The sequence below is a fragment of the Leptidea sinapis genome, chromosome 18, assembly GCF_905404315.1.
Source record: "Leptidea sinapis chromosome 18, ilLepSina1.1, whole genome shotgun sequence".
NCBI lineage: Eukaryota > Metazoa > Arthropoda > Insecta > Lepidoptera > Pieridae > Leptidea > Leptidea sinapis.
This window is the reverse complement of record NC_066282.1, coordinates 1,813,299-1,840,642: the sequence shown is the minus strand read 5'-3', so window position 1 is coordinate 1,840,642 and position 27,344 is coordinate 1,813,299. Positions and strand designations below refer to the sequence as shown.

The 27,344-nt window shown below is 34.8% G+C and overlaps 1 protein-coding gene across 1 annotated transcript; it reads left to right on the top strand.

The window, feature by feature from the left end:
- The first annotated feature begins 5,185 nt into the window (after positions 1-5,185).
- On the top strand, positions 5,186-9,375 carry LOC126969645 (uncharacterized). Its single transcript, XM_050815213.1, has 5 exons — positions 5,186-5,320; positions 6,688-6,870; positions 7,507-7,626; positions 8,039-8,185; positions 8,889-9,375. Exons 1-5 carry the CDS (start codon positions 5,270-5,272, stop codon positions 9,324-9,326), a joined length of 939 nt encoding a protein of 312 aa, XP_050671170.1. The 5' UTR covers positions 5,186-5,269; the 3' UTR covers positions 9,327-9,375.
- The last annotated feature ends 17,969 nt before the right edge of the window (positions 9,376-27,344 follow it).

Genomic DNA, 27,344 nt, shown 5'->3' with positions numbered 1-27,344 from the left:
TTAAACCGAGGATAGATAGGTTATTGAAAACGGCCCTTAAGCAATCATTTATATCGTCACAATACAAACATGGCATGGTACAACATATTCTTTCAATAATAATATCAAAATAAATAATAAAAATACTTTGCTACAAGATAATATTTTATGAACAACAAGCAAAATACTAACGAACCGTCTAAGGAAATAAGAATTTACGTGAGGCATGAAAACTCTAGTTGGTCAGGAAGAGGAAATGGATTTTTATGTAAGACATTTGCAGACGTGGCTGAATTGGTTGAAGAATATAGATAACAACTTAAAGAAGACGATCAGCATTTTAATACTGGCTATAATATGTGCTATATTTAACACATAGCATAGATAGTCAGAATAGTATTTAAGAAAAGTATTGAATTATAATAATAATAATATTGACACACTTTTTACACAAATTATCTTGCACCAAGTTAAGCATATATAGCCTGTGTTATGGGTTACAAGACAATGATATATTTAATACAATATACTTACTTAAACATACATAAATACATTGAAACATCCATGACTCGGAAACAAACATCCATATTCATCATATAAATGCTTGCACCTACCGCGATTCGAACCCGGGACCTCTAGCTTAGTAGCTAGGATCGCAAACCACTCGGCTATACAGGTCGTCGTAATTATAGTATATGATATAGATTGGTGAGAATATTATTCAACTAATATACTTTTTAACACTTAAGGACTCGCTACTGGGTTTTTTGGACCCAGTTATGTACATTTTCTTAATATCGAGTGGTCCTGGTTGATCAAATGACATGTACATAATACGTGTTCATAAATTATGCGAACTCATTACTGAATCACAACTTAGAGTATGACCAGGAGAGATTTCTTGAAGAAACTTTCACTTTCCTTCGGCCACTGATTCAAAATAGACAAAATATGACAAATGTGCCAACGGAACACGATCTCCTTTGAATAGGCACGGGTTGTCGTGGCCTCGTGGACAAAGATGCGTTACTGCTTTTGAAACTGGAAGAAGGCAGCTTTTGTAACAGAAAAACTAATAATTTATGTGGGAAATGGTATTTTTCAATTTGGAGAACATTTTAAACCTATTTGAAATAATTGAACTTGTTATATAGTATTTTGTAAGATTGATAACAAATTACACTGATTGAAATTTGAAATAGATCGATTTTCCAAGTTGGTTTATTTATAAAAAAATCTAATAAAGATTGTTGTTTTTATATTTCACTTTAGTATTCCATTACGAATACTATCTCGAACTTTCTAAAAAACTAACATTAACATAATTTGTTAACCATTTTTCTAAGATAAACATATTTAAATTGAAAGTTATCACAATTATAAGAAAAATTAATGATTATGTTTGTTATTTGATTTTAATATGAAAAAAAGTAATACAATAAAAACTATTGAACCACCTCTTTTTGTTTCATAATGAATATTCAAACACGATATCATTTATGTATTTAGATAAATTTAGGAACTTAGAAAGTATTAACCAAAAAGTAATGGGTCTGTTAGACCCAGTAGCGTTGCTTACGTTACAAATTAAGGCGCTGGTTCCCAAGTGTTAAGAATTGTAAGTGTAAGTAAGTGTTAAGGATGGCATCTAAAAATCTATCCGAGAAAAAAATTTGAGTTACAACTGTGAGCAGTAGTTCTACGCAGTAGCATAAGATCTTGATGCATGTGCATGTGCACGTAATTTTGATGCGTGATTTGGATAAGGTGGGCAGCACATTCCTTCAATTCAACTGCTGCAAATTCCTTCAGTCAAAAACATAACTAACGGCAATATTAGACAGGCCATTTTGATTATCGGCATTCATTTTCGATCCTCTTTACGGTATTTATTTATTTATTAGGTTTATTTACAATCACTGACAATAATACACACAAATGTAAAAAGTAAAACAAAAAACTAGGAACTAAATGTAGTGATTACATACAAATAAACACAGCATGCACAGAAGTAATTAATTTTAGGTATTATATAGAATAAGTTACGAATTAAACATTTTTTTTAAATTAATAAATGGGTTATACACACTTACATCAATTTTCCAATTATAACATTATTAAAGATTACCAATGATGCTGCAAATGGTCTTGCGGAATTTGGCTAAGGAATCAGCAAATACGTCAATATCAGCTACGCTATAAGAATTTAAAATTTTACATAATCATGGTATAATGATGATCTCGTGATTATGATGATGATTATTACAAATACTAATACATTTGAAAAAAAAACATACGAAAACAAATAAAGAAAAAAAGAAAGAAATAAATAAATACAATTCGCGAGGTATAAGATCCACGGAATATTAAAGATTTGGTCAATGCCCCATAGTAGGAAACTTAAAAATGAATAATAAAAAATGGTGACTACCTGCGAACAGTATATTTCATATTACTGCATGTTTGAAGTATTTGTCTTTAAAAGACAATTTAAAAAAAACTTACGAAAATAGCAAATCATTGAGGAATTTTGTTAAATTCACAATCTTATTTATTAATCGCTAGTTCTTCGCCCCGCGCCACTTTCTCCTCGTCACAAGTAATATTTATATTTTGGTGATAAATAACTACAGGTGCTGTACCGTTACACTTTGATTTTATATGGATGAAATTTACTATAGGGTGCTTTTTGGGGCGAACAACTAAACTAGCTGCTTCATATCTGGGAAAAAAATTTTTCGAGTTTTCGCAGTGATGTTGCTATGTGGTCTACTAGGCTCACATAATATAATAAAACTTTTATTTATTTTATTAGATAGAATTAGAACAATTAGTTTACTACTTACTACTTTATTTTTTTGTATCAATATATTTTCTAATTCATATTTGAATCTCTTGTGCAAATAAAAATACTTTTGTTTAGTATTTATTCTATCAGATTACCCTTCCACAAAAATATCCAAATAAATTCTGATCTATCTTATTATTCAATGCATACATTATGAATACCGTGTTATCTTTACGTTATGTATACCGTGTTAAATTTACTATGTATACTGTGTTGGTAGGCCTCCCACAAGATGGACCGACGATTTGGTCAATATCGCCGGAATACGTTGGATGACGGCAGCGTGGAAATCTTTGGGGGAGGCCATTGGCCAGCAGTAGACGTCTTCCGGTTGATGATGATGGTGATGCTCAACATTCCAGCTTTATAGACTTTCGACTGTTGGTGCTAGACTTTGTCTACATCCAGCGAATGAAAGCTTGCGGAATGTCTCCCAATCCCTCTTTCGTTCATAACTGGTTGCATGCGCACTACGCCAACGGCTGCCCTAGAAACCATACACATCCTACATGAGGCGACAATGTCGGTTCCCCACCTGAAGCTGATGGGTGTATGCAATAATGATGACTGCCTCACAGGAAACCTCTGGAACAGAGTAAGGTAGGATTTCCCACTCTGTGAGGCACCCTGTGATAGAATACCCAAAACACACATCTTTCAAAAGAATTACCGCATTCAACAGTTCAAAGTGGGAGCAGACCAGTTAGGAGTAAATGAACTTAGAATTTACACAGACGGTTCCAAAATGCCAGCCGGAACTGGAGCTGGCATATTCTCACAGGAACTGAATATACACACCTCTATACCCTTGGGCACACACAGCTCCATATTCCAATGCGAATGCATAGCCATCAAGGAAGCTGCAGACGCGATACTAAGTAGGAAAGTACATGGATATTATATCCGTATTCTATCCGACAGTATGGCGGTTCTGACTGCGCTGGGGAGCAACACCTATAACTCAGCGCCGATATACGAGTGTCATCGATCCTTAGAACGAGCTGCCTCTAACAACTGGGTAACTCTGCTGCCTCTGACTAATGGATCGAAGGACACGGTTCGTTGGGGAACGATGCGTCGGATAAACTTGCAAGGCGGGGGTTGGAAACCCAAGTGGCTGGCCCAGGGCCAGTCCTGCCACTACCCTTCAGCCAAATTTGGTCATGGATACGCTCTCTCACCAACAACCTACACAGAACCCGATGGACAAATGTCTCAGGCTGTAGACAGTCGAAAGAGGCGATTCCTGCACTATCGCCAAAACTGACACGTCGACTTATTAGCCTAAACAGATATGATATCCGAATTATGGTCGGCACCCTAACGGGTCACACATCACAGAACAAGCACCTATTTACAATCGACGTTACGGACAGTCCTAGGTGCAGGGGCTGTCTAACTGAAGATGAAACTATCACTCATGTAATCCTGGAATGTGCTGGGGTGGCCAACCAACGGGCAAAAACCTTAGAAAATATAAGGTTGCTCCAGGAAGTCTGCGAACACCCCAGGAATGTTCTGAACTTCTGGAAGGAGCTGGGCTGGTTGGGATAACTGGCCAACACTGCACGCAAAATGGACCCAACTAAGCGGTCTAATTGCGGAAACAGGAGCCCTTTAACAATACCAATCCCTCTTTCGCTTATTATCTGGATCTGGCCTTAAACCGGTAGAACAATAATTTGATAAATTTGTACAATTAAATTTGCATAATTAATCCCAGAAGTGGGGATCGGGCGCTATAGCTAGTGAAATTACTGGGCAAATGTGTCATTTGTCCAGTAATTTCAACAACTTATGTCTCAAGGTGACGAGCGCATATATAGTGCCGCTCAGAATTTTTGAGCTTTTCAAGAATCCGTGGCGGCATTCCATTGTAATGGGCAGGGCGTCTCAATTACCATCAGCTGAACGCACTGCTGGTCTCGTCCCTTATTTTCGTAAAAAAAGTTAATCTTTACCAAGAAAAAGATATAATATAAGCAATGAATTAAGAACGTATAGAGGACCTGACAGTTCGAAAATGCGCAACCACTTTTGATTTGTCAATGTGTGCGCTACTGTCAGTTAATATACAAAATACTAAGGAGCTAATTCCAAGTGTGGCTGACTGCTTACGAGTTGTCAATCAAAATCGGTTATAAATTCGCTTACCTTTTCTCGCTTAATCTCCGTTAGATATGTTCTCCTCTCTAAGTCAGTATATGATGGAGAAAGTCTATATCATCCTACAGAGGCGAAATAAATGTTTATGTAAGATATTTATTATAATTACGTTTTTTATTAATTTTGGTTCAATGAGGAAGATTTGGCTTATCTATTGACTACGTAAAATATCCTTATCTATGAAGATATAAAGGTCAAAGTTGCCCGACAATATTTACTTCATACAAGTCCCAAATTTAGTTAAGAACAGACCAAACAATATAATTTAATATTAAAATGTTGGTGTATTATATCTTCTTGATTTTTGGTTTTGGCTGTGGGAATATTGTAAGTAATTTAATCATTTTTATCCTAAACATAATAAATACTAAGTTAAAACTGTTCTTAAATACCTGAATCCAAAAATTACTTTACAGAATTTTTGTGTTTGTCTGTTTGTCTGTATGTTTATCCGGGTAAAATGCTAAAACTAGTGAATTGAATTACTTTTTAATTTGCGTGAGTATTAATAAGAAGTTGGGGCAACGTATAGACTACATATAATCACGCTAGATGCAGGCATAGTATTTTATATGAAGACGTCGCGAACAGCAGCAAGTAAATAATAGAATTACAAATATTGTGATTTATTTCCACAAAGTTGTGTCGATCTTTCTTCGTCTTCTTCTTTAGTCGTTCTCAATCTCTAAGGTGTAGGCCTCCTTCATCTTATGTCATCTTTTCCGTTCCAACCACTTTATCTTTTGCCCCCTCATTCATAATGGTCTGCTAACATTAAACAGCCGCTAAGGAGTGTTTTATCTCATTCTGACTTAGGTCAATAGAAGAAGACAGAGTGAGAATTAGCAATGCTTTAAGTTAGCAGACTATTATGAATAAGGGGGTTAATATTTACTCCATTCTATTTTCATTCATTTTTTCATTCATTACTGCCTTACACCACGAGCCATGCTTGCGGGCGCCATGGCCAGCCCACTCCCATTTCAATTTCGCAACACGTTTGGTTACATCGCTTTGCTTTGCTCTCTGACCCATTCGTTTGTCGTGTCGTGTTGTGTTTGTTGACCATTGTGTCGATATTTCAATTTTTCTTTTACATATGACAAATAGAATGAATGTGACCTGATCAAACAAGTGAATTTTTAATTTTTCATCTTCACTAACTGGAGCGAGAATAATTTATTGAAATCATGGCAACCTGTGATTGCGTCCATTTTTCAACTGGCAACCATAGTTTATCGTGAAATAGTAAATACATAACTTCATTTATGTATTAAAATAAATAAATAGATGACTATAAATAATTAACAATAAAAAACCTGTTTACACCTGGCAACCATAACGTTGTGGCTGAATGAGAGCTGGCAATCACTTTTTTTAATTCTGTATATAATTTCCATTAAAATGACTTACAATTTATTAAAAAATGTGGGTGCAATTGACATCAGAAAATTAATAATACTAAAATAAATTATAGTTACATGCGGCCAATTTTTTATAGGCAACCTATCTCAAATACATTGCATACTCATAACAAACGTTTATAAATTGTAATTAGTTTTTAAAAAAAACAGAATCGACCGGTGGGATCTTAGGCTTCAATGATAGTAGTACGTTGACCAGTGATTGCGGAACCCTAAAATAATCTACTGTGGGTTTGAAATAACTCAACTAACTGGCCAATCAAATTTTAGCTCACAAAGTCATTCGAGTTGGGCGGAGTCTTATCTGGCAACCGTATGGCAGGCGTACCACTAGGCAAGTCCCTAGGTGATGGTGAAGTTGATGTTGAAGGTATATGCCAGGAGTCTGGCATGGCCTGCCAAAACTGTACTCATGCTGTAACATGTGTGCCATTACCTTACGGGTGGTTGAAGGTAAGAGTATTTTATTAATATATCTATTGCAAACCTGTAGCAGGTTGTAAATACCTATTTTTATTTCTACGGGCTGCAATTCATACAATAAGAATCTCGGGAAATCAAATCTTAGTTTATTAACTTTTCGTTGTGTCAATTAAGGCTAATAAAATATTATAGATTTGGAATATTTATAAAATTCACAAATGCTGCAAGATTAGTAAAATTAATCGCAAAACAAAATCAAATATTCCACTTGGATCCAATGACACAATGATAGCTTTAAAATCTTCGTTACTATGGTCTTAGTCTTATGGTATTATACTTAGTATAAACCTGTGAAATGAGCTTCCATGTGCGGTGTCCGGACGATACGACACGGGTACCTTCAAAAAAAGCGCGTAAACCTTCCTTAAAGGCCGGTAACGCTCCTGTGATTCCTCTGGTGTTGCAAGAGAAGTTGGGCGGCGGTGATTACTTACCAGGTGACCCTATTTTATTATTACTACTTTTTACTAATAATTCTTTTTTTACCCTAGGTATGCTAGTTTGCCCTCCTTTTCCATATAAAAAAAATATTTATAATATTATAAAGGATTTGATTTCAGTTTTCAATATCCTAAATCTAACTGAGATTTTTTTTTTGTATTTTAGGTGCCTCTTCAGGAATGTCCAGGTGATAAGACCTGCAACGCTAACCAACGAGGTTGCTCGACTGAACCAGTACCAGAGTGCAGTCTGCCTAGCCAGAAGTACCAGCACACCTGTGAACAGGTTAAATAAATAATATATATTGAAATTAACATGATTTAATGCTTTTAAGAGAACATTAGTAGCCATAAATATGAACATTCGCGACTCTTCGCTCCTTGGCTTTTAACAGTAGATCTAATTTATTTTCAATGAAGACCAATATTAGCGTTATCTCTGTCTGTTTCGTTTTTTTACCTTTTTTTGTAAAGGTTAGTTAGACTATACAAATTTCTTAAAATGGCTTTCTCGTATAGACCACATACAAATCCAACAAAAAAAAAACAAAAAAAAAGCAAACGCAGAATATTTCTTACACAATCAGTTTTCGAAATTAATTTTGATTTTTAAATTTTTGGATTTCGATTTTGATATCCGAATTTGTATTTGTTAAGTGTGCATGTTAAGAATAAGTATTTATTCATTTTAAATTCAGGTTGGCATATTTCCTGATGCATACGACTGCAGAAAATTTCACCTTTGTTCACCACCTGAAGGACTACCGGACGGTGGACCCGCAGACCACAGGGTGGCGCTGTGTCCCAGGAACTACGGATATGACCCTCAAACCGCGCAGTGCAGTGTAAGTTTAACACAAATACATCTTATGATTTAAATTAAAAAATATAATTAATTATAACATGTTACATGTTACATGTTACTCATCCCATGAATGAGTAATGTAACAAGATGACTTTAGGGTTTAGTCACATAAATCAGAATTATTTTTCCTAACATACCCATTCACTTATTCGACAGAGGCATGCAATGTTTTTTTATATGAAAAAAGGGACGAGAAGATCCTGACGTTCAGCTGATGGTAATTTATACGCACTACCCATTACAATGCAGTGCCGCTCAGAATTTTTAAGAAACCCAAAAATTCTGAGCGGCACTACAATTACGCTCGTCACCTTGAGACATATGATGTAAGTCTCATTGGCCCAGTAGTGTTGAACATTACTGCTTCACGGCAGAAATAGACGCCGTTGTGGTACCCATAATCTAGCCGTGCACAGGAGCCTTCCTTTGGTAAATAGAGTAGAACAAACGCATCTCTACACCCCTGGTCTTGCGAAAACACATAAAAAACATATTACAGTTCGTGTATAAAATATAATTAATACAGGAGAGAATATAAATAATGGACAGCGATCGGACTATAGGACACCACTGTTCTATAAATAGTACTCTACTACTACAATAGATATTTATTGGGATATCACTTATTCTTTTTGGGTTACGTTAAGCCAAACAAACCTAAGTTATAACTAAATATGTTACAGATTAAGTTAACAAATGGACAGTGCAGCATACAGGCTGTTCCAGATTGCTCTAAAGTAGGGCAAATGGGTGTTTTGGCAACAAGTCCAAGCCATTACTTCGTATGTCTCTCGAAACATGGCGCTTTGGCACCGCAAATATTTTTATGTCCCCACGGTTGGTACTTTTTGTACGGTTTTTGCCGACCACAACAACAATTGAACAGAGAAGTGATCTCCTCAACTGAAGAGAGTACAACAACAGTAGATATTACAACAGCGGAACCAAAAACAACTAGTAGAATTGAAAGTTTCTTCTCAACTGATGCTCCAGAGAAGATTCCTCAAGACACATTCTTGGCAGATAGATTTGATTTGAGTAATTATAATTACGAGGAGAACGTAGTTTCTAGTTTCAATGATCTGCCGAACTCGTTTGAAGATGAAAATGATTTCTGGTGACAATAACAGCTTTTGATATTAAAAAAAATATAACAGTAAACAAACACAATTATTGTTTTATTTGATAATATTATCTGTTAATTAAACTCATTTCACATATATTTTTTAAATTTTTTAAACTTATTATATTGATTCTTGTTTACGTACGTTCATAAGTCGATATAAAATATTAAAACCATAAGTCTTCTTTACTTTAATTCCATAGACAATGTTGGTTCTCTCTAATCTGCCTCCTGACAACTTACCCTCCTCCTTGTTCAGTAAGTTGTCAATCGATTACTACACAACGTGTTTAACACAAACGATCAGCAAGGCTCATCAAACTTAGCCCCCCAAAAAAAAAATTTTTTTCTATTTTTGAATTTTCAATATCGCATATCGTTAGTTCGTAGTTTGTTCTTAATTGTTCGCTATAAATAATTGTTTGTTCTTTTGTTGTTTATTTAAAAACAATTAATTAAAAATGGGCCGCTGCCGCGGCACCCTACGCTCGGCTCGTGCGTTGTTTTAACTGTTCTAACATAACTTACCTAACCAATTTTAATGAATTGCAATTAAAAAAAAAAAAAAACGAGAACAAACAAATGTTTATAGAGAACAATCAAAAACAAATGGCGAACTAACGATGTAATAAAAAAAATTAAAAAATAAAAAAAAAATCTGGGGGGCTAACTTTCTTGAGCTGATCAGCAAGGCAGTCAAAAAATTATAATATATAGAAAAAAGAGAGCCCTCTCTACGCATTATGAGCTGTCTATTTGAACACTAGCGCCATCTGGAGATTGGCCCCGAAAATAACTATATATAAGCTCGAAATTATAAATTTCATTTATAATGTTGTGACGCAATTAAATAACTAACTCTACTTTTTAATGTAGGTATTGCAATTTTTTACCATGTTGAAATTGCGCGTAGAGTTAGTTATTTAATTTTGCCACAACATAGAACATAAAGGATAGATTTAGTAGTGTAAATGTGCAAAATGGAACACGAGAGCTACATACATGCGCAAACGCTAGAAGTAGCCGCCATTTTATGACCAGTGGGCAGTGATACAAATAAAGAAAAGTTCGAGTGACAGCTGAAAAAGTTTTAATTTTTGGGCCAACTAACAGATGGCACTACAGTTTTCTGAAAACGTCACTTTAAGGCGTCTGTCCCAACCCTGGAGCCAGTTGATCTTCAACAGTTGACCAGTATGGTTGCCTTTGCCTTCTAATACCATATACGTACATTAAGTGAAGTAATTGTAAATTCTAATAAAGCGCTTATTGTGAAAAAGTAATGTTTATTTCAATGTAAAAGCGTTTGTAATCTTGTAAATATACTATACGACCACAACAGCAGCAATCTTCAAATGTAAATTTAACACATTTGTTAGTATCAAGAGGTAAATTAACATAGTCTATCTTGTGGGACATTCGTCTAGAGAATCAAATATCGCAGCCTTCCAGTGCTTTTACGAATAGCTGACATTAGAACGACAAATGTCGGCGTGTACGGAATTGGAAGATTCATCTTGTCTGTATTCAATTTACTTGACACTGTTGTTGTGAGATATTTAAGAGGATTCATATTATGGCAAAACAAAAATGCAATTTCATTTTATATAAATCAGGGCTTGGCTCTGACAATCGAGCACAGTTATATTATGGTAAATTTTCATTTAAATTAAAGCCCCTATGCAATGACGTAAATGTTATACTACAATAATAATAATCCGGTACATTCAAAATTACTTTTTATCATTTAAAAAAGGCGAAAATATAAAAATCGTGCTTCTGCCTTTAACAAAAAAAAATAAAAACAAATATTTTATTCATTTTATGTACTTAAAATATAATATAACTATTTTCGTTTAATGTCCTATACTCATTTCATTGAGTAGAGGTCAATGAACACATTTAACGGAAATTCACCCGCAAGGAGGGTACTTATAAAAAAATCTCATTATTAAATTATAACAATTATATATATAAAACTTGGCCTGCTATCCCTCTATATGCTGGAAAAGTATTTTTATGAAGTGTCATTGTATTTTTATCAAGTTAGTGTAGTGTGTATTATTATGAAGTGAACCACATCGCGAGCAAGAGCCAGTTATTTATTTAGTAATAATAAGTAGCATAAATATTAGAAGTACTAAACTATTAAATTCTGTGTACTATTTTTCACTATCAAGATGTTTCATTACTTATATTATTATGTTTTTTTTTTATGGAATAGGAGGACAAACGAGCGTACCTGTTGTTAAGTGATCACCGCCGCCCATACTCTCTTGCAACACCAGAGGAATCACAGGAGCGTTGCCGGCCTTTAAGGGAGGTGTACGCGCTTTTTTTAAAGGTACCCATGTCGTATCGTCCCGGAAACACCGCACAAGGAAGTTCATTCCACAGCTTTGTAGTACGTGGAAGAAAGCTCCTTGTAAACCGCACTGTGGAGGACCGCCACACATCCAGATGGTGGGGATGATATCCTAACTTGTGGCGTGTCGTGCGAAGGTGGAATTCGGCGGCAGGAATTAGGTAAACAGCTCTTCGGAACACTCCCCGTGATAAATGCGGTAGAAGACACACAATGAAGCGACGTCTCTACGCAACGCAAAGTGATCCAGCCGTTCACAGAGTACTGGGTCCCCGACAATTCGCGCTGTATTTGTGTGTAATTGTATGTATTTTATATATTTACTATACACATTGTATGGCATTCGTTAACATATTTAATTCTTTTCTACTAATGCATGAGTTATATCTGTACTCTATCATTTTGAAACGCCTTATATTAATTGAGCTTCAAAAACATACCAAATAACGCTGCAATGATTTTTATTTAGGAAATAACTTTGTTAGCTTTACGTTTCCAAAGGTCTTTAAATCTAAGACTAAATAACCTACTAAAAACTAATTAATTGACCTTTAGCTTTGTGCTTTGTCCATAGTATTGTTAATTAGTTTCTTAAAGTAACAATTCTATGTGAGTATCAACATAACAAATCATTTTAAGTTTAACATTAGTGCGAAATCAAGAGAAATAATGATTTTTGCAACTGTTGTGTAATAAGGGGTATTAAAACACGAATGTATCTATGTGATAAAATGTATCACATGAGTGTTGCATACAAGACTTTATCTACACTCATAATATGAATCCTCTATAAAAGATTCTGAAGTTAGCTTACTGCTTATATTTAAAAATTAAATATCATCCAAAGGAGTGTTGTAATGTTGCTCTGAATTTCATTATAAGACATTTGGTGTTTTTAATTTTGGTAATAATCTTTAATAGAGGATTTAACGCATGGGTGGAGATGAACGCAATTGATACTACTTTGAGCAAGAAGTGTCACAAGAATTTGTTTAGAAGACAAAATGCCTGTTATTACAAATTAACATTTAAGACAGCTCTCATGTCGCAGAGTCATACTCCATCAGCACGATGCTCCAGCTCACTTCCAAATATTAGTCTGCGGAAGTTGCGATATCATTCTCCTGACAACCATGACATGGTACCGTGCGACTTATTATGAATGAACATAAAAATGATAGAACATGAACATGAAAAGTGGATTAGATTCATTAATCACAAGCGAAAATTGCAATGACTGACTCCAGGTCGAACGCCTCATCAAAGCCTTAAAGTGAATCTTACTCATACAAAACTGATTAGAACTAATTGGTTCTTACTTCATAGTGTAATTCATAACAGCTACTTCTAATCTGGACAAGAAGTAACAGCAAATGTCTATTTTACTGAATATCGACCAATTAAGTAATCCTACAACATCCTCCACCGTGGCTGTTTAATCTGTTCATGAACAATTGCTTGACAGATTTAAAAGAGAATGACAGTGGGTTGAGAATGAATGAGTTACTCGTCAAATGTTTTGACATGTGGAGAGAATAAATGAAAAACGATTGACGAAGAAAGTGTAGAAGGCCAGTGTGAATGAAAGTGTTAGAAGGGGAAGACCTAGGCGGACTTTCTATGAGAATTTATTGACGCACGGTTTGACCTTTCTGCTGTGCAACAATTTCATTATAACAACAGGGAACAGCATATTTTACGAAATAATCAACAACGTCTGTCGAGTCAGCTAGTAAAAGTTAATTTCAGAGAAATTCACTTCATAGAAGTTGAAGCTGCCATGGTTGGGAAGCATGTGGAAGAGATGTATAATGAAGAGTAAGATTGTTAAAGTTTTTAGTTAAATTTTTTTGTTTTAGTATTTAAAACCCGCGATCTCTCGCGTTTCGTTCGGGCGAGAATCGCTCGGAAAGCGATAGATCGCGGCTTCGAGTCCCACATCGTTCATAAATTTTGTTTTCAAATAAATTTAAATTTCAAATTAATTAATCCCAGAAGTGAAATTGAACCTTCACTATCACTTCTGGGATTAAATAATCACTTTAAAAAAATAACAAATTTTGTAAATGTTGTTTTTTACTACACAATATTTAGTACTTCTAATACAACTTTAACACTAAGATTATATTGTATTGGGACCCAAGTAAAGCTAATTTAAAAACAGCTATTGTTCTTGCAGCCCATGACCTTTCAGTCGTGACTTATCTTAGTGAGCATCCGAACATAATCCGATCGTTTACGAGACCTTTGTGCGAATAGATCCCAGTACTACGTAAATAAGTCTGTCCTTTGCATTCTAGTTACCTACTCATTAAATAAGATTTCTATATACCCTGAGCATAGAAATCTAAATACAAACGTAATATTAATTCCTTGCAGTGAACTGTCGCCTATATACAGGGTAATAGTTAAGTGTGACCAGGCGATTATTCTGTAACTACTATATCTGTAAATCTATACCAAAAAACTTCACTGTGTGTCTTCTACCGTATTTATCACGGGGAGTGTTCCGAAGAGCTGTTTCACCTGATTCCTGCTGCCGAATTCCACGACACGCCACAAATTAGGATATCATATCGACTAGAAACCAGTAAAAGAAAATTTAAAACTAAACGTAAGAAATATTTACTGTCAACGCTACCGTAAAATTAAAATTAGATTTTTTATTATATTTTTTATCAATATTTGTTAATTAACTTGTATAAAATCAATGTTCTTATAAGCACTAATGTAGTACAAGAGACTTGATCCTGCAGACAAACTGTCCAAACAGTTTTGCGGGACTATGTTAGCTTTTAAGATTCTTTCTGTAAATGATTAATAGTATAAATAAATAAATAATAATAAATCCCCACCATCTGGATGTGTGGCATAGTGTGTGGATTAGTGTCCTCCACAGTGCCGTTTTCCAGGAGCTTTCTTCCACGTACTACAAATCTGTGGAATGAACTTCCTTGTGCGGTGTTTCCGGGACGATACGACATTGGTACCTACAAAAAAAGCGCGTACACCTTCCATAAAGGCTGGCAACGCTCCTACGATCCCTCTGGTGCTGCACGAGTATGTGGGCGGCAATGATCACTTAACTTTTCGATAAAAAAAAAACATTCAATAATATGGAAAGTACGTTACCTAATCTACCTAGTTTTTTATAGCTGTAATAGTTAAAAGTGACGTCAATACGTATAAGCTTAAAACTTATACTGAAAAGTATCGCTGAATATTTTATTAAATTAACAGCAGTTTAATTAAATACATAATAGTTATAAAAAGCACGCCTTAATAGAAAACTAAACAAATAATATAATATTTTCATACTATAATCAATACTTATAAATTAGGAATAGAGTGAGTCTGAATGATTCTATTACACAGATGTGGAATAATCTGTTCTATAACTCCAGGTAATAGGATTACGTAAAACTCACAAATAGATTATTATGAAACACTAACAATATCAATATTTATGAAGCCTTATTGAACTGAACGCTTTCTTTGGCGTGCTTAGGATTTTATCATGTCACCACACACATTCGGCTCCTGCCTTCCAATGTATAATGTCGTTAATAGAATGTAAAGGAAAGAGAAAAAAATACGAAAAATATTCAATAAATATCTAAAAAAGAGGAAAAATAACGTACCATTGGTCAAATAAGAAAGTGCCCGAAGTAAAAATTAAAAAGCTAACCTACCGTAAATTATGGAAGTATTCCAATCCTTACAACAAACATGGATTACATACAAAACATGGATTCACAAAGTGTGGATTAAAAAACATAGCCTTCACCTATACAAATATTGAAGGTGAAACAAAAATTGCTGCTCACGAAGTGGCTTCTTAAAAAAACAGTAATTGATGAAAAGTGATAGAAAAGATTCTATACGATAATCACAAGCAAATATTACAATGATTGACTTTAGGTCAAACGCTTCAACAAAGCTGTACAGTGAAGCTTACCCATAGAAGAGTGATTGTAAGTAAGTGATGGTCACTTCGCGGTGTAATTCACCACAGCAAGTAATAACAGCAGATGTATGAACATAGTGTCTATTTTACAGAAGACAAAGATCACAAAAATCGTCACCTTATTGCTCTTAATAGTGATTTTCATTATTATAACACTAGAAATAAGGCATTGCTTGTAACTAATTCTAGCAGGCTTCATAAGATATATAATAGCTTTAAGGGTAAATGTATACACTTCTATAATAAAGTCCCAGCCACTGTTCAGGCATTATCTATAAATAAATCTAAATGTTTTATAAAAAAAATGGCTCTGTCGTAAATCCTATTACTCCACTGCTGAATATCTAAATGATCGGACAGCCTGGGACTAGATTGTGATTATTTTCTAGCGATAGAAATGACTGCACAGTATTGTATATTTTTATTGAAAAGAGCGCAAAAAAAATTTGCTGGGAGAGTTTCTTGCGCCGCTTCTTCTCTCTCAGAGCACCATTTGTTTCCGAAGCGGTAGTAGTATCTAGTAGTTATTAGAAATGACATCAAAAAGAATTCTAAAGGAATCAATTTTGAGAAAATAAATGCCTTTTATTCCTTTTAATGAAACTGTTACAACTCTACTGGACCAACATTTAGAAACCCTAAGACATTCCCCGTACTCGCCAGACTTAGACCTAACCGATTCCCTATTTATTTAGAGTCCATCCCCAGAGTTACGCCGCAAGGCTTAGATGACCTTTCCGTAAGATAGCAGAACATTACAGTAGATGAAAGTATCATCATCATCTACCGGAAGGGTTCCATTGCTGGATAAAGGCCTCCCCAAAAATCTCCATGACAATCGGCCCTGCGCTGCCCTCATCAAATGTACTCCGGCGATCTTGACCAGATCGTCGGTCCATCTTACCTACCAACACTCCGTTATCCGGTACGAGGTTGCCATTCAAAGACTTTACTGGCCAACCGGCCATCTATCCGTCGAACTATGTGCCCTGCCCACTGCCACATCAGTTTCGCCATTATTTGGGCTATGTTTGTGACTTTGCTTTTCCTACGAATCTCCTCATTTCTGATTCAGTATTAATTTTTTTTATGATAGTAAGGGATGAGACGAGCAGGACGTTCAGCTGATGGTAATTGATACGCCCTGCCCTTTACAATGCAGTGCCGCTCAGCATTCTTGAAAAACCCAAAAACTCTGGGTGGTACTGGGTCTCATTTGCCCAGTAATTTCACTTGCTATGGCGCCCTTCAGCCTGAAATACAATAATGCTTACTCATTACTGCTTCACGGCAGAAATAAGCGCCGTTGTAGTCTAGCGACCCATAATCTAGCCGGCATCTTGTGCAAAGGAGTTTGTATGGTTAAAGTAACTATAACAAAAATGACTATAATATAAACTATACCATACCTTGCAAATGGGGCCCTTCGCCACCAGACCATATAACATAAATAAATAAAATATAATGGCACTTTATTTAATAAAGACCCACTGAGTTTCTATTCAAAGCATATCAGCATTTTTGGAAGATAAATATGAACTATATTTCAGTTGGTCTCTGCTTTTATTCCTGATTAACATTAGGGGTGTAAAATTAAATTAAATATGTAAGGGTTAAATATATTTATTTTATTTTGACTTTCAATAATCAATTACACAATTTAAATAAAAATATTATAATTTGAATAGACACTATTTAAAATGACTTAAACAGATTCTGAATGTTATAATTCATAATATCCGTTATGTAGTGATCTTCTTAGAAGATGCAAATAAAATCCTTTTCAATTTACAAAAGCAAGGCTAGTGCAAGACCTTTACTTGTTAAAGTCAATAAAAGTTTATGATACCATTTAAGTATGGTTTGTTTTGAAATGAATTTGAATTCAATTACGAAGTTATGCTAATAATTTGATTACTCCCCGAGATAGATTATGAACAATAATGATACAGTGCATTTATGAAAATTTTCCATAACAACTGGATATTTGAGAAAAATAAAGTACAGACGAAAGCTCCAAGACGTAGGTCCCCTTAAGTTTTGCCTTAATTATGCCCCTTCCAGTGGTGTGAAAAGGTGACCACATCGAGTCTAATAGGGGGATTCACGAACTGTGTTCTATCTTTGAATCATTTAAAATTATCTCTTTATTGATCTAATATCGTATTTAATGAAGAAAGTTTAAATTATTTATCATAATAAAGTGGCTGCTACGCTCAAGGTTGTATATCAAAATAATGGAATTGTCGAAATTTACCAGAGGGAGGCTCCTTTGCAAAGGATGCCAGCTAGATTATGGGAAGAATAACGGCACCTTTTTCTGCCGTGAAGCAGTAATGTGTAAGCATTATTGTGTTTCAGTCTGAAGGGCGCCCATACCTAGCGAAATTACTGGACAAATGAGACTTAACATGTTATGTCTCAAGGTGATGAGGAATTGTAATGGTGCTCAGAATTTTTGGGTTTTTTAAGAATACCCAGCGGCACTGCATTATAATGGGCAGGGCGTACCGTCAGCTGACCTGCTCGTCTCGCCCCTTGTTGTCATAAAAAAACACAAGAATTACAATCAAGAATTTAGTCAATATTCTGGAATGTGTATAAGTCTGTGGCGCAAATAAGAAAGAAAACAAAACGGGAATCAAAACAAAATAGATTTCTTTCTTGTTACAAACTTTCAAAATTTAGAATATTGAATGAATGCTTGATTTAAATTTTATTAATTATTTAATAATAAACTATTGGATGTTTTAAGTTATTTCACGAATTTTGCATTAGAAAATAAGTTTTTTCAATTTGGTATTGACATTTTAATAATTAATGTTTTATTTACTTCTTAGAATATGGAGTTCAAGTCAAGCACACCAAAGTTTAGTGCTTTCCTGTTTTTTTTAAATACTAACAAACCACAGAGACTAGAGGTAGCCAAAACTATTCCCAATAAAGCAGCAACAAACGTTTAGGAACGAGCCATGTTGGGAGCTCGCCAAATTCTTTCAACATCGTTCCTGTGAAGCTGTACAGAATAAAACTAGGCTTTGGCTCCAAACGGATTTTTTCTACCTTTTCTATTCATTTGCGAGAATGATATTTTCAAAGGACGTTCATGTTGTGAATTCTTTTTGTGAATCTAATTTTGTATATTTATATCGTTTCTATGAGACAGAGACAGATAATAACTAGTACCAGAACCAGGAATGAACGAATTAATGGGCTACATTTATTTTATCGCAGAGGAGGAAAAACAAGCGTACGGATCACTTTATGTTAAGTGATCACTGCTGCCCACATTCTTCTGCAACACCAAAGAAATAACCAGCTTTTTAGTAAAGTGGACGTGCTTTTTACAACTTCATCTCATCTCGTACCATCCTGGAAACACCTAGAAATACGTGGAAAAATATTTCTTGAAAACCGCACTGTAAAGGAACACCAGATATCCTGGTGATGTGTATGATATTCAAGTTGTGGCATGTCGTGCGAAGGTGGAATATATGGTCTAAGATCCGACTGCGGGATTTATAATGTTTTAATGAAATTTTTATGTGTATTTATAATGAGGAGAATATATATCTACCAAGTTGCCTATCAAAATTTGGCCGCTAATATTTTTAATTGATTTTTGGGAAAAAATTTCGTTCACTTGTTTTTTAAATAAAATATCGTCTACATCACGGCAATTTACATAATGATTTTAAAAAATCACGGTTGCCATTGCGCACCTGGCCGCACCTCTTCGCAGCCAGGTGTAAACAGGTATGATTTCGATACATTTATACGTTCATAACGTATATTTATTAATTATATATCAAATTGAAGAGAATTTTTTCTATGAATTATTATAATATATGGTTATCTAATTAAATCTGGCTGCAAATAAGGGTTGCTGGCTGTTAAAGATGATAAATATTTAAGGTAGAGTGAAAGAGAGTTAGTGCATGACATCATTTGTCAGACGAGGATAGAGATTGCCGGCTGGGCGGCGGTTTTAGGCCATATGAACGTATAAATGTATCGAAATCATACCTGTTAACACCTGGCTGCGAAGAGGTGCGGCCAGGTGCGCAATAGCAACCGTGATTTTTTTAAAATCACTATGTAAATTGCCGTGATGTAGACGATATTTTATTTAAAAAACAAGTGAACGAAATTTTTTCCCAAAAATCAATTAAAAATAATTTAATTACAAATATTAGCGGCCAAATTTTGATAGGCAACTTGGTAGATATATATTCTCCTTATTATAAATATACATAAAAATTTGGTTTTTAGCAAATAACCGATGAGCGCACTAATCCTGCAGTGGGATCTCGTACTAATATACAAATAGCTTTTTCAAAGAATTGCAACAGCGTCGCTTTGTGTATACTTAATGCATGTAGAGTGACGTATTTGCGCGCGGCTCGGCTGATCGCCCTCCCTCTTCTTCGGGGCTGATCGTCAAGGCCCCCAACATATATACCATAAATTAAAGAAGACGACCGCAGAGAGCAACGACTCTCACCCATAATGACCCGCCCGTTTCAACGGGCGGCGAGTGATCCTTGCTGCAGGGGACGAAAAGTCCTGATCAGCATTCCCCCACCGCGCCCATGTGGGCGCGGCGAGAGAAGACCACGACGTAAAGCATGTGTTTAATGAAAATCATTATGGCAGACTTTGGGTTCCTGGTAGTAACACTTACTGCAGTAAGTTAATACTACTGTTAGATTTCACTAATCGATTACAATTGTTATTTAAACTGATACCACAGACTGGGAATAAAGCGAACACCCTCAGGCTCTTTAATTAGAATTGTTTTATTGTACGATATTACATTGTAGTCCATATTTTATAAAAAAAAGCCCGCCGAGTTTCTTGCGCTCCTTCTTCTCAGGTCTATTTTGAATGGCTGGTAGTTTTTGATGTTCAATAAGTGATTTTGAATCCTATTGTGAATAAAAATATTTGAATGTGAATATTATATCTGCTGGCGCGTACCTAGTTGAATGTGATTATTATTCATTGTATTCATAGTGAATTTTTAAATTTATGTCACCTTGTCAATTCTTAATGGCACATTAGTTTTCCTAACATATCAAAGTGACTCATCTCAGCTTCTTTTTAGTTATCTAAATATAATATAGCATATTGTATGTACTCATTGCCATAACGCACGCTCTATTTTTCAGCACGCTGAAAAACTCAGGCAACATTTATACCTTGGATTAGAGTATTTAAATTTTGAGAATTAGAAAAAAATTTAAGAAAAAAGTGCTGCTTCTTGATAATGAAGATTTTTCTAAATTTTTTCTCAGGTCTCAGGATTTTCAAATTGTGAAAGTACTTACAAAAATGTAAAAAGCCTAATATTTTAACCTTTGAGATAATCACCTATGATCATTGTGACTGCTGTTCTTGTCGTACGCAGAGAGGCAATAGTTGCAAGCCATAAAAATTAAAAAAAAACTTTTAGCTCTTGCTTATTACACTCATAGTCCATAATACGTCAGAAAGTTCTAATATAGTCGTACTGCTTTCCTTAAAGCCGATATAACACTTGTAATAATTTTAATATTCTAGGATCATTTTTGCTTCCTGGGGTCGTTCCAGAGCTAAGGGTTTGGAAGGGTTAAAGATTTTTTAATATGTGAGACTCTCCCTACCGTTGCTACGTCACGGGTGCCTTACCCAAATGGCTGGCAATGTTCCTGTGATAAATATATTGTCCAAAGAGTTGACCGACCAATACCACATTAGCGTTTGGGACTGACTAACACACGGATGATAAGTTAACTGCAGGTTATTTTTCCTTTCTTAAATCAATAATGTTACAATGTTATAAACATAAAGTTTCAATATGGAGTGTCTTTTTTACAACAGTAATATTTTTATTCCATTCACATCAATAGAAAACAAACCTTCTCATTTGAAGAGGTTATAATAAATAAACTTTATACGATTATTTATTCTGCAAAAATGTAAAGCAATTTGAGACTTCTAACTAAAGCACAAGAAAGGCAACTTAAAGAGAATTATTTAGCGAAACCTGATAGCGATCTTAGTTTACGCAGACATTGGAACTGTAATAGGGGATCTAGTAATAAAAGCTTTCCTTTCAGATAACGGTCACAGGACACTGTTTCCAAATGGATTGCGCCTAACGTAGATATCAGCCATGTTACGAAGGTTCATTTTATATTAGAATTCCATATCGGAAAAGTAAACTTTAGACGCTATCGGTAAGATCGAATTTGATTGACAAATTATCAACTCATAAAATGTGCTTTACGGGCTGCTTGTAATACAATTAAATAAACACAGTTACGGGATTTGAATATGGAATACTCCAAGAATAGGTTTCACTTTGATTTTTACTCCTGTAATTTGTTTTACATGGTGGCATCAATGAATTTATATTCGAGTTATCTCGAGATGATATTTACGTACACTTAAATTAATACTCATTGACAGAACGCTGCGCGAGCGCCAAAATCGCACCAATCTGAGGCATACCGCGCAATTAGATTTTCCCGGAACAGAAAGGCTAGAATTCTTAATTTTATCTCCAAATACTGCGCTGTAAGCATTTTGCACTTTTACATACTAAGTTTTGAGAATAGTTTCATTCCATAGCTTTGTTCAGCGATGTTTGGGCGGAAGGTCTCCCAAAATTTCTAATTTTCCCAGGAGGAATCAGTTACAATAAGAGCGCATGCATCATGACTCGAAAACTTTCCAATTAGGGCAAATTTTGACAGTTATAACGTTTGTATTTACGTAACAAACACTTGTTTTCATTTTTTATCATAGTAATCATCCCGTTCTTTTTACGTCATTTCAATCATTACAAGTCATAATTCATTAAAAATCATCATATAAATAAGAGCAAGAGTGTCAGAGAGTGAACACAATCGCTCCCGCTTCAACTCGTGATTGGGCTGCTTGTATAACGGTGTACAAAAAACAAGAACCTCTACTGACATTAGGCAGAGGAATTGCATCAGATGTTGGCGCAGGTTTACGTGGGAACTTACCGCAGACTCATTGGTAGACTAGTGTGGAATTCACTTCTTTTACTGTACTAATTAAAATAATCCTTAAAATATGTATTATTTCGATTTCATCGGACAAATTTACAGGACATGTTACATTTGACACGCGGGTAATGGAAACTAAATTAAATTACGTAAATCTAGTCTTAAGTTAAAACTAATAACACTTAAATACGTATAAATCAAACCTTTAGCGTACTTCCCGATACCTTAAAATCGTTCGCATTCAATCGTTTGCATTCGCAGACCATCATGGTCTGCGAATGGTGATACTACACCAAACTACACATAAAAAAACTAATATTTTAGCATCATCGTATTTCGTTCTTATAATCATCACAAGTTTCCAAAATGTAAGATATCCATGTCCGCGTCACTTTGGCCTATCTAGTTATAGCATAGAATAGATACTATAAGTATAATATCAAGTACTACCAATAAGTATTCTTCTTCATCGGATTACTCTTATGATTACTCTCAGAGCAGTCGTGGTCACGTGGAACGACGAACGATTATATGCCAGTTATCCCTGGCTGTTGCTTCTCTGGCACATTTGTTGAGGGGAGTATTTGTTAGGTCTTCGATTTGGTCTGTACAGCGCATAGGGGAGCGTCCTCTTGACCTAATGCCGTTGACCCTTCCCTGAACAACAAGTCTCTCTATGGCATGCTCTCCACGTCGCGTGATATGTCCAAAGTATCTTAGGAAGTATACTTAGGTACTTACTTTTTCGCCAGTTTCGTCGATAATTGTATGTAATATCATTCTGTCTCTACATCTTCCTAGATACAATCCATCCACTGCATTTATGCCTGCCTTTTCAATTGGAAATACTTGTAATTACTGATTAGATCAAATGAATTTGCTCAAATTGCAAACAAATGAAAATTTCTAATTAGTGGTGACCGCAACATCACCTTCCTCACATTCCAATCCTGTTCGAATATTAATAGTAAAAATTTTACAAAAAGGTTCCTCCATACTTTAGAGCTTTTAAGAAACATTTGTCAGCTAAAATGCCATAGCTCGCTTCGAATCTATGACCCATACATATTAACATTACTATAGCTTACTAGTTGTTGTAAATGTATTATTACAGTTATGTCTAGACTGTGAATCATTGCAAGTTCTCATTACGATATAGACAGCAACAGGCAGTCATAAACTTTAGATTATAATTTAATGTAACTAGTGGTTTGCGCCGTCTTTGTCCGGACGAGAAATGCATCATAAATTTTAAAAATTCCTGTACACGGCTGTTTTGGGAGTTCTTTTAAATGTGAAATATTTAAGACTAGATGAGCCGAAAGACGTGGCTCTGTTCATAATAAAAAGTTGTTCTAAATAAAAATAAAAAAGTAAAGTTGATGTTTTCATTTATTTATCAAAAGCCATTGAGAAGAACAAAAAATTATCTCTGAATATACTGGTACTAAATTAAAAGTAGCTACTATGAGGATTTGTAAGTAGTGTCGAAGTCGTATTTACCTTTACAATCTTAAATACACGCACAAATACCACGTCTTATTATAATTAATATTGTAAATCCATAAGAAGTAAGTTGTACAATTGTATTATTATAGCCTAACTTAAGTTCTGTGGATTTTTTGATGTATTAAATAAATAAATAAATGATATAAGTGGTCTTACAATGACTGTGTACATCCAAAGGGCCATGTTGGGCTATAGGTCCCAGTTTTGGGCCGACAAGACGACTACAACTACGCTTAAGGCAAATTTTGTCTTTTGCACAATATCGTCCACTTGACTATTCCCGGTAAGTTTCTGTTCTTAAGTAAGTCCCACATATTTTACCTTGTCAGAAAACGGTACAGATTTATTATTCAGTCATATGAGGCCATCCAACTTCCGCTTCCTCGTAAAAGGCACCAGAACGGTTTTGTCAGCATTAAGCGCCAGTTCATTATCTCGGCACCATTAGGATATATTTTTAATCAGAGCTTTCTGTTTAAGTTACGAGATTGTACTTTGGCTGTCGCCCCGAAATATTATCACTGGGTTATCAGCATAACCTTGAGTGTCGATATGAAGTTCATCCATCTTGTAGAGAATCTCATCAATGGCAAGGGTCCATAGTAGATGCGAGATGACGCCTCTTTGTGAAATCTAATATACTTACACAGGCTAATTGAGAATAACCTCTTTTTATGTAGGTAATAATATATAATATTCAGAAAGCTAAATACAAAACTAATATAAAATGCATTAGCCGCTATCGCATTTATTAAAAACACTTACACAACTGTTACAATTATTTTTTACCGTTAAACCTACATTTTGAACGTTGGCAACATTATTTAATTACGCTTTGGAAAGTAACATCTCGGGGCACCAATAAACACAAAAATTAAAGCAATCATAAATGTTTATTGTATAAATACAAGTTGAGACACTTTGTACGGTTTCTTGTTTATACAAGCTGTGTGGCTTGCTTTGTTTTGTGGGATGTTTTTTATCTGTGGGAAACTGATTTGCCGTACCCTTACCCATTCTCGCCTTCAGCAACGGTGGAGTCACTCTGAATCATTGCCGGCTTATCGTATGTAATGCTATTATAACTGCTGATTATAACTCTATATTTTTCTGCAGGAAAGAGCTGTTCGGGCAATTTATTATAATATTCCGGGACCAAGAGGCTCGCTTAGATAAAAATTAATGATCGGCTCAAGCGATTTCTATGGAATTTTGTGTATATATTGGGTATGTCTGAGAATCGGGCGACAAATATTTTTAAACCCTTAAATGATAAGGGTGACCCACCCCTAAAAATTATTTCTTATTGTTTGACATTTTTTTTAATTTTAATTATATTATGATTCATCATTGAAAAATACATACAACTTCAAATTTTCGCCCTTTTAAGATCTACAACTATTTTTGTATCGCGATTTTTATATTAGTTCCATCCACAAAACCGCTATAGGGTATTCGATTTCCATCTTGGCAATCGTATACAATATTTGTAGTACGATATATTTGGTAGGTCTGAGAATCGGTTGCATCTATTTTTTATACCCCAAAAATTTTAGCTATTGAATTTTTTTAATAACTTTATATGGCAATATATAACGTTTGCTGGTTCAGCTAGTATATATATGAAATTTAGTATAATATCAGATAGGTAATGTTTTTTTGGAAGGTCGTGTCGTACGTCCTGGAAAACCGCCATGAAAAGAAGTAAATGTCATACTCTGCCTTGAATAAAATGGCTTTTAAATACCAAACTTATATTTGTGGTGTGTCGTGCGAAATTGGAATTCGGCGGCAGAAATCAGGTCAAACAGCATTTTGGAACATCCCCGGAATTTCCCTGTGATAAATGCGCTAGAAGACACACAATGAAGCGGTCTCTACGCAACGTCAGGTGATACAGCCGCTCACAGAACTCTGGATCCTCGAGAATTCAAGCAGTTTTGAAGAAAGTAATATTTATTGAATTTGATTAATTTTAACTCGAATGCTCTTAATTTTAGCGCCAAACCGACATGTGTATTCAATAATAATTTGAAGTTGATATCTCCCATTTTCCTAAAAAACTGGCTCTTAAAAAGTGTATTTTTTTACGTTTGAATGTAGCAAAGGCGTCATCCCGCCAGCACCAAACTGTCTGGTTAGAAATTGCATCTATACCTAATACGTAAGCATCAACTAGTTTCAAATACGTCCGCTCTACATGGTACAGTGGTACAATTATTCCCCGCCACAATTCAAGTCATTTACAATCTGTGCTTCATTACCGCGAGTTGCAATCGTGCGATTGGCAATGCAAGCAGTCGCGCCACTAGACATCTGCAAATTAAAAAGTTACACACCGTATTGTATGACAAGTGCGCTTTTTACAACTCGTCAATATCTGGAGTAGGTGGAAAAGTTTCGCGTGCGTGCCAACCTTTCTAGGTAAGTGCATTGCAGTTTTATATATACTAGATTTCTTTGCTCTCTTTATATTAGTTTTTATTTTTAATGTGACAGTTTTACAATGGTTTTTTTATAAAGAACGATAAAAATGGTTATAATTATTGCATTATAATACAATTTTATAATGTTTGAATGCATAAAACAGTATATGTGTGTAATAAATAATCTATAAATATAATAAAAATCTAAGAAAGTTAAAACTGTACATTGAATATTTTTTTCGAAGAATATTTTACAAACAATATCGAATCCAAAATAGTGCTTTAAAGATTTTTTTTTGTCTATACGTATGTCCGGGCAAAACGTAGTATCTATTGAGTTAATAAAATGAAAATTTGCATTATGTAAGAGGAAGGGACAATATTATATAGGCTAGATGTTGTCACGCTCGATGCAGACATTGTGTTCTTGTTGCTTTAAAGTTCACACGGACAATGTCTTGGGCAGCAGCTAGTATTATAATAATATGCTAGTTTTAATAACTTGACTTATTGATTAATTTCAAGGTAAACGAAAAAAGTTGACCAAAATAACCTCGGTTTATCAAATCAACCTATACGTTATATATCTTATATCTTTAAACGAGCAATTCTTGTATATTACATATATATATAATCTGAATCTCGGAAACGGCTCCAACGATTTTCATAAAATTAAGTATGCAGGGGATTTCGGGGGTGGTAAATCGATCTAGCTAGGTTTCATCTTAAA

What these genes read in the sequence shown, in the direction of transcription:
- LOC126969645 (XM_050815213.1), top strand. Translation starts at nt 5,270, where the DNA reads ATGTTGGTGTATTATATCTTCTTGATTTTTGGTTTTGGCTGTGGGAAT. An exon ending in TACCTTACGGGTGGTTGAAG is followed by an intron (nt 6,871 to 7,506) that starts GTAAGAGTATTT and finishes TTTGTATTTTAG; the next exon opens with GTGCCTCTTCAGGAATGTCC. An exon ending in CTCAAACCGCGCAGTGCAGT is followed by an intron (nt 8,186 to 8,888) that starts GTAAGTTTAACA and finishes AATATGTTACAG; the next exon opens with ATTAAGTTAACAAATGGACA.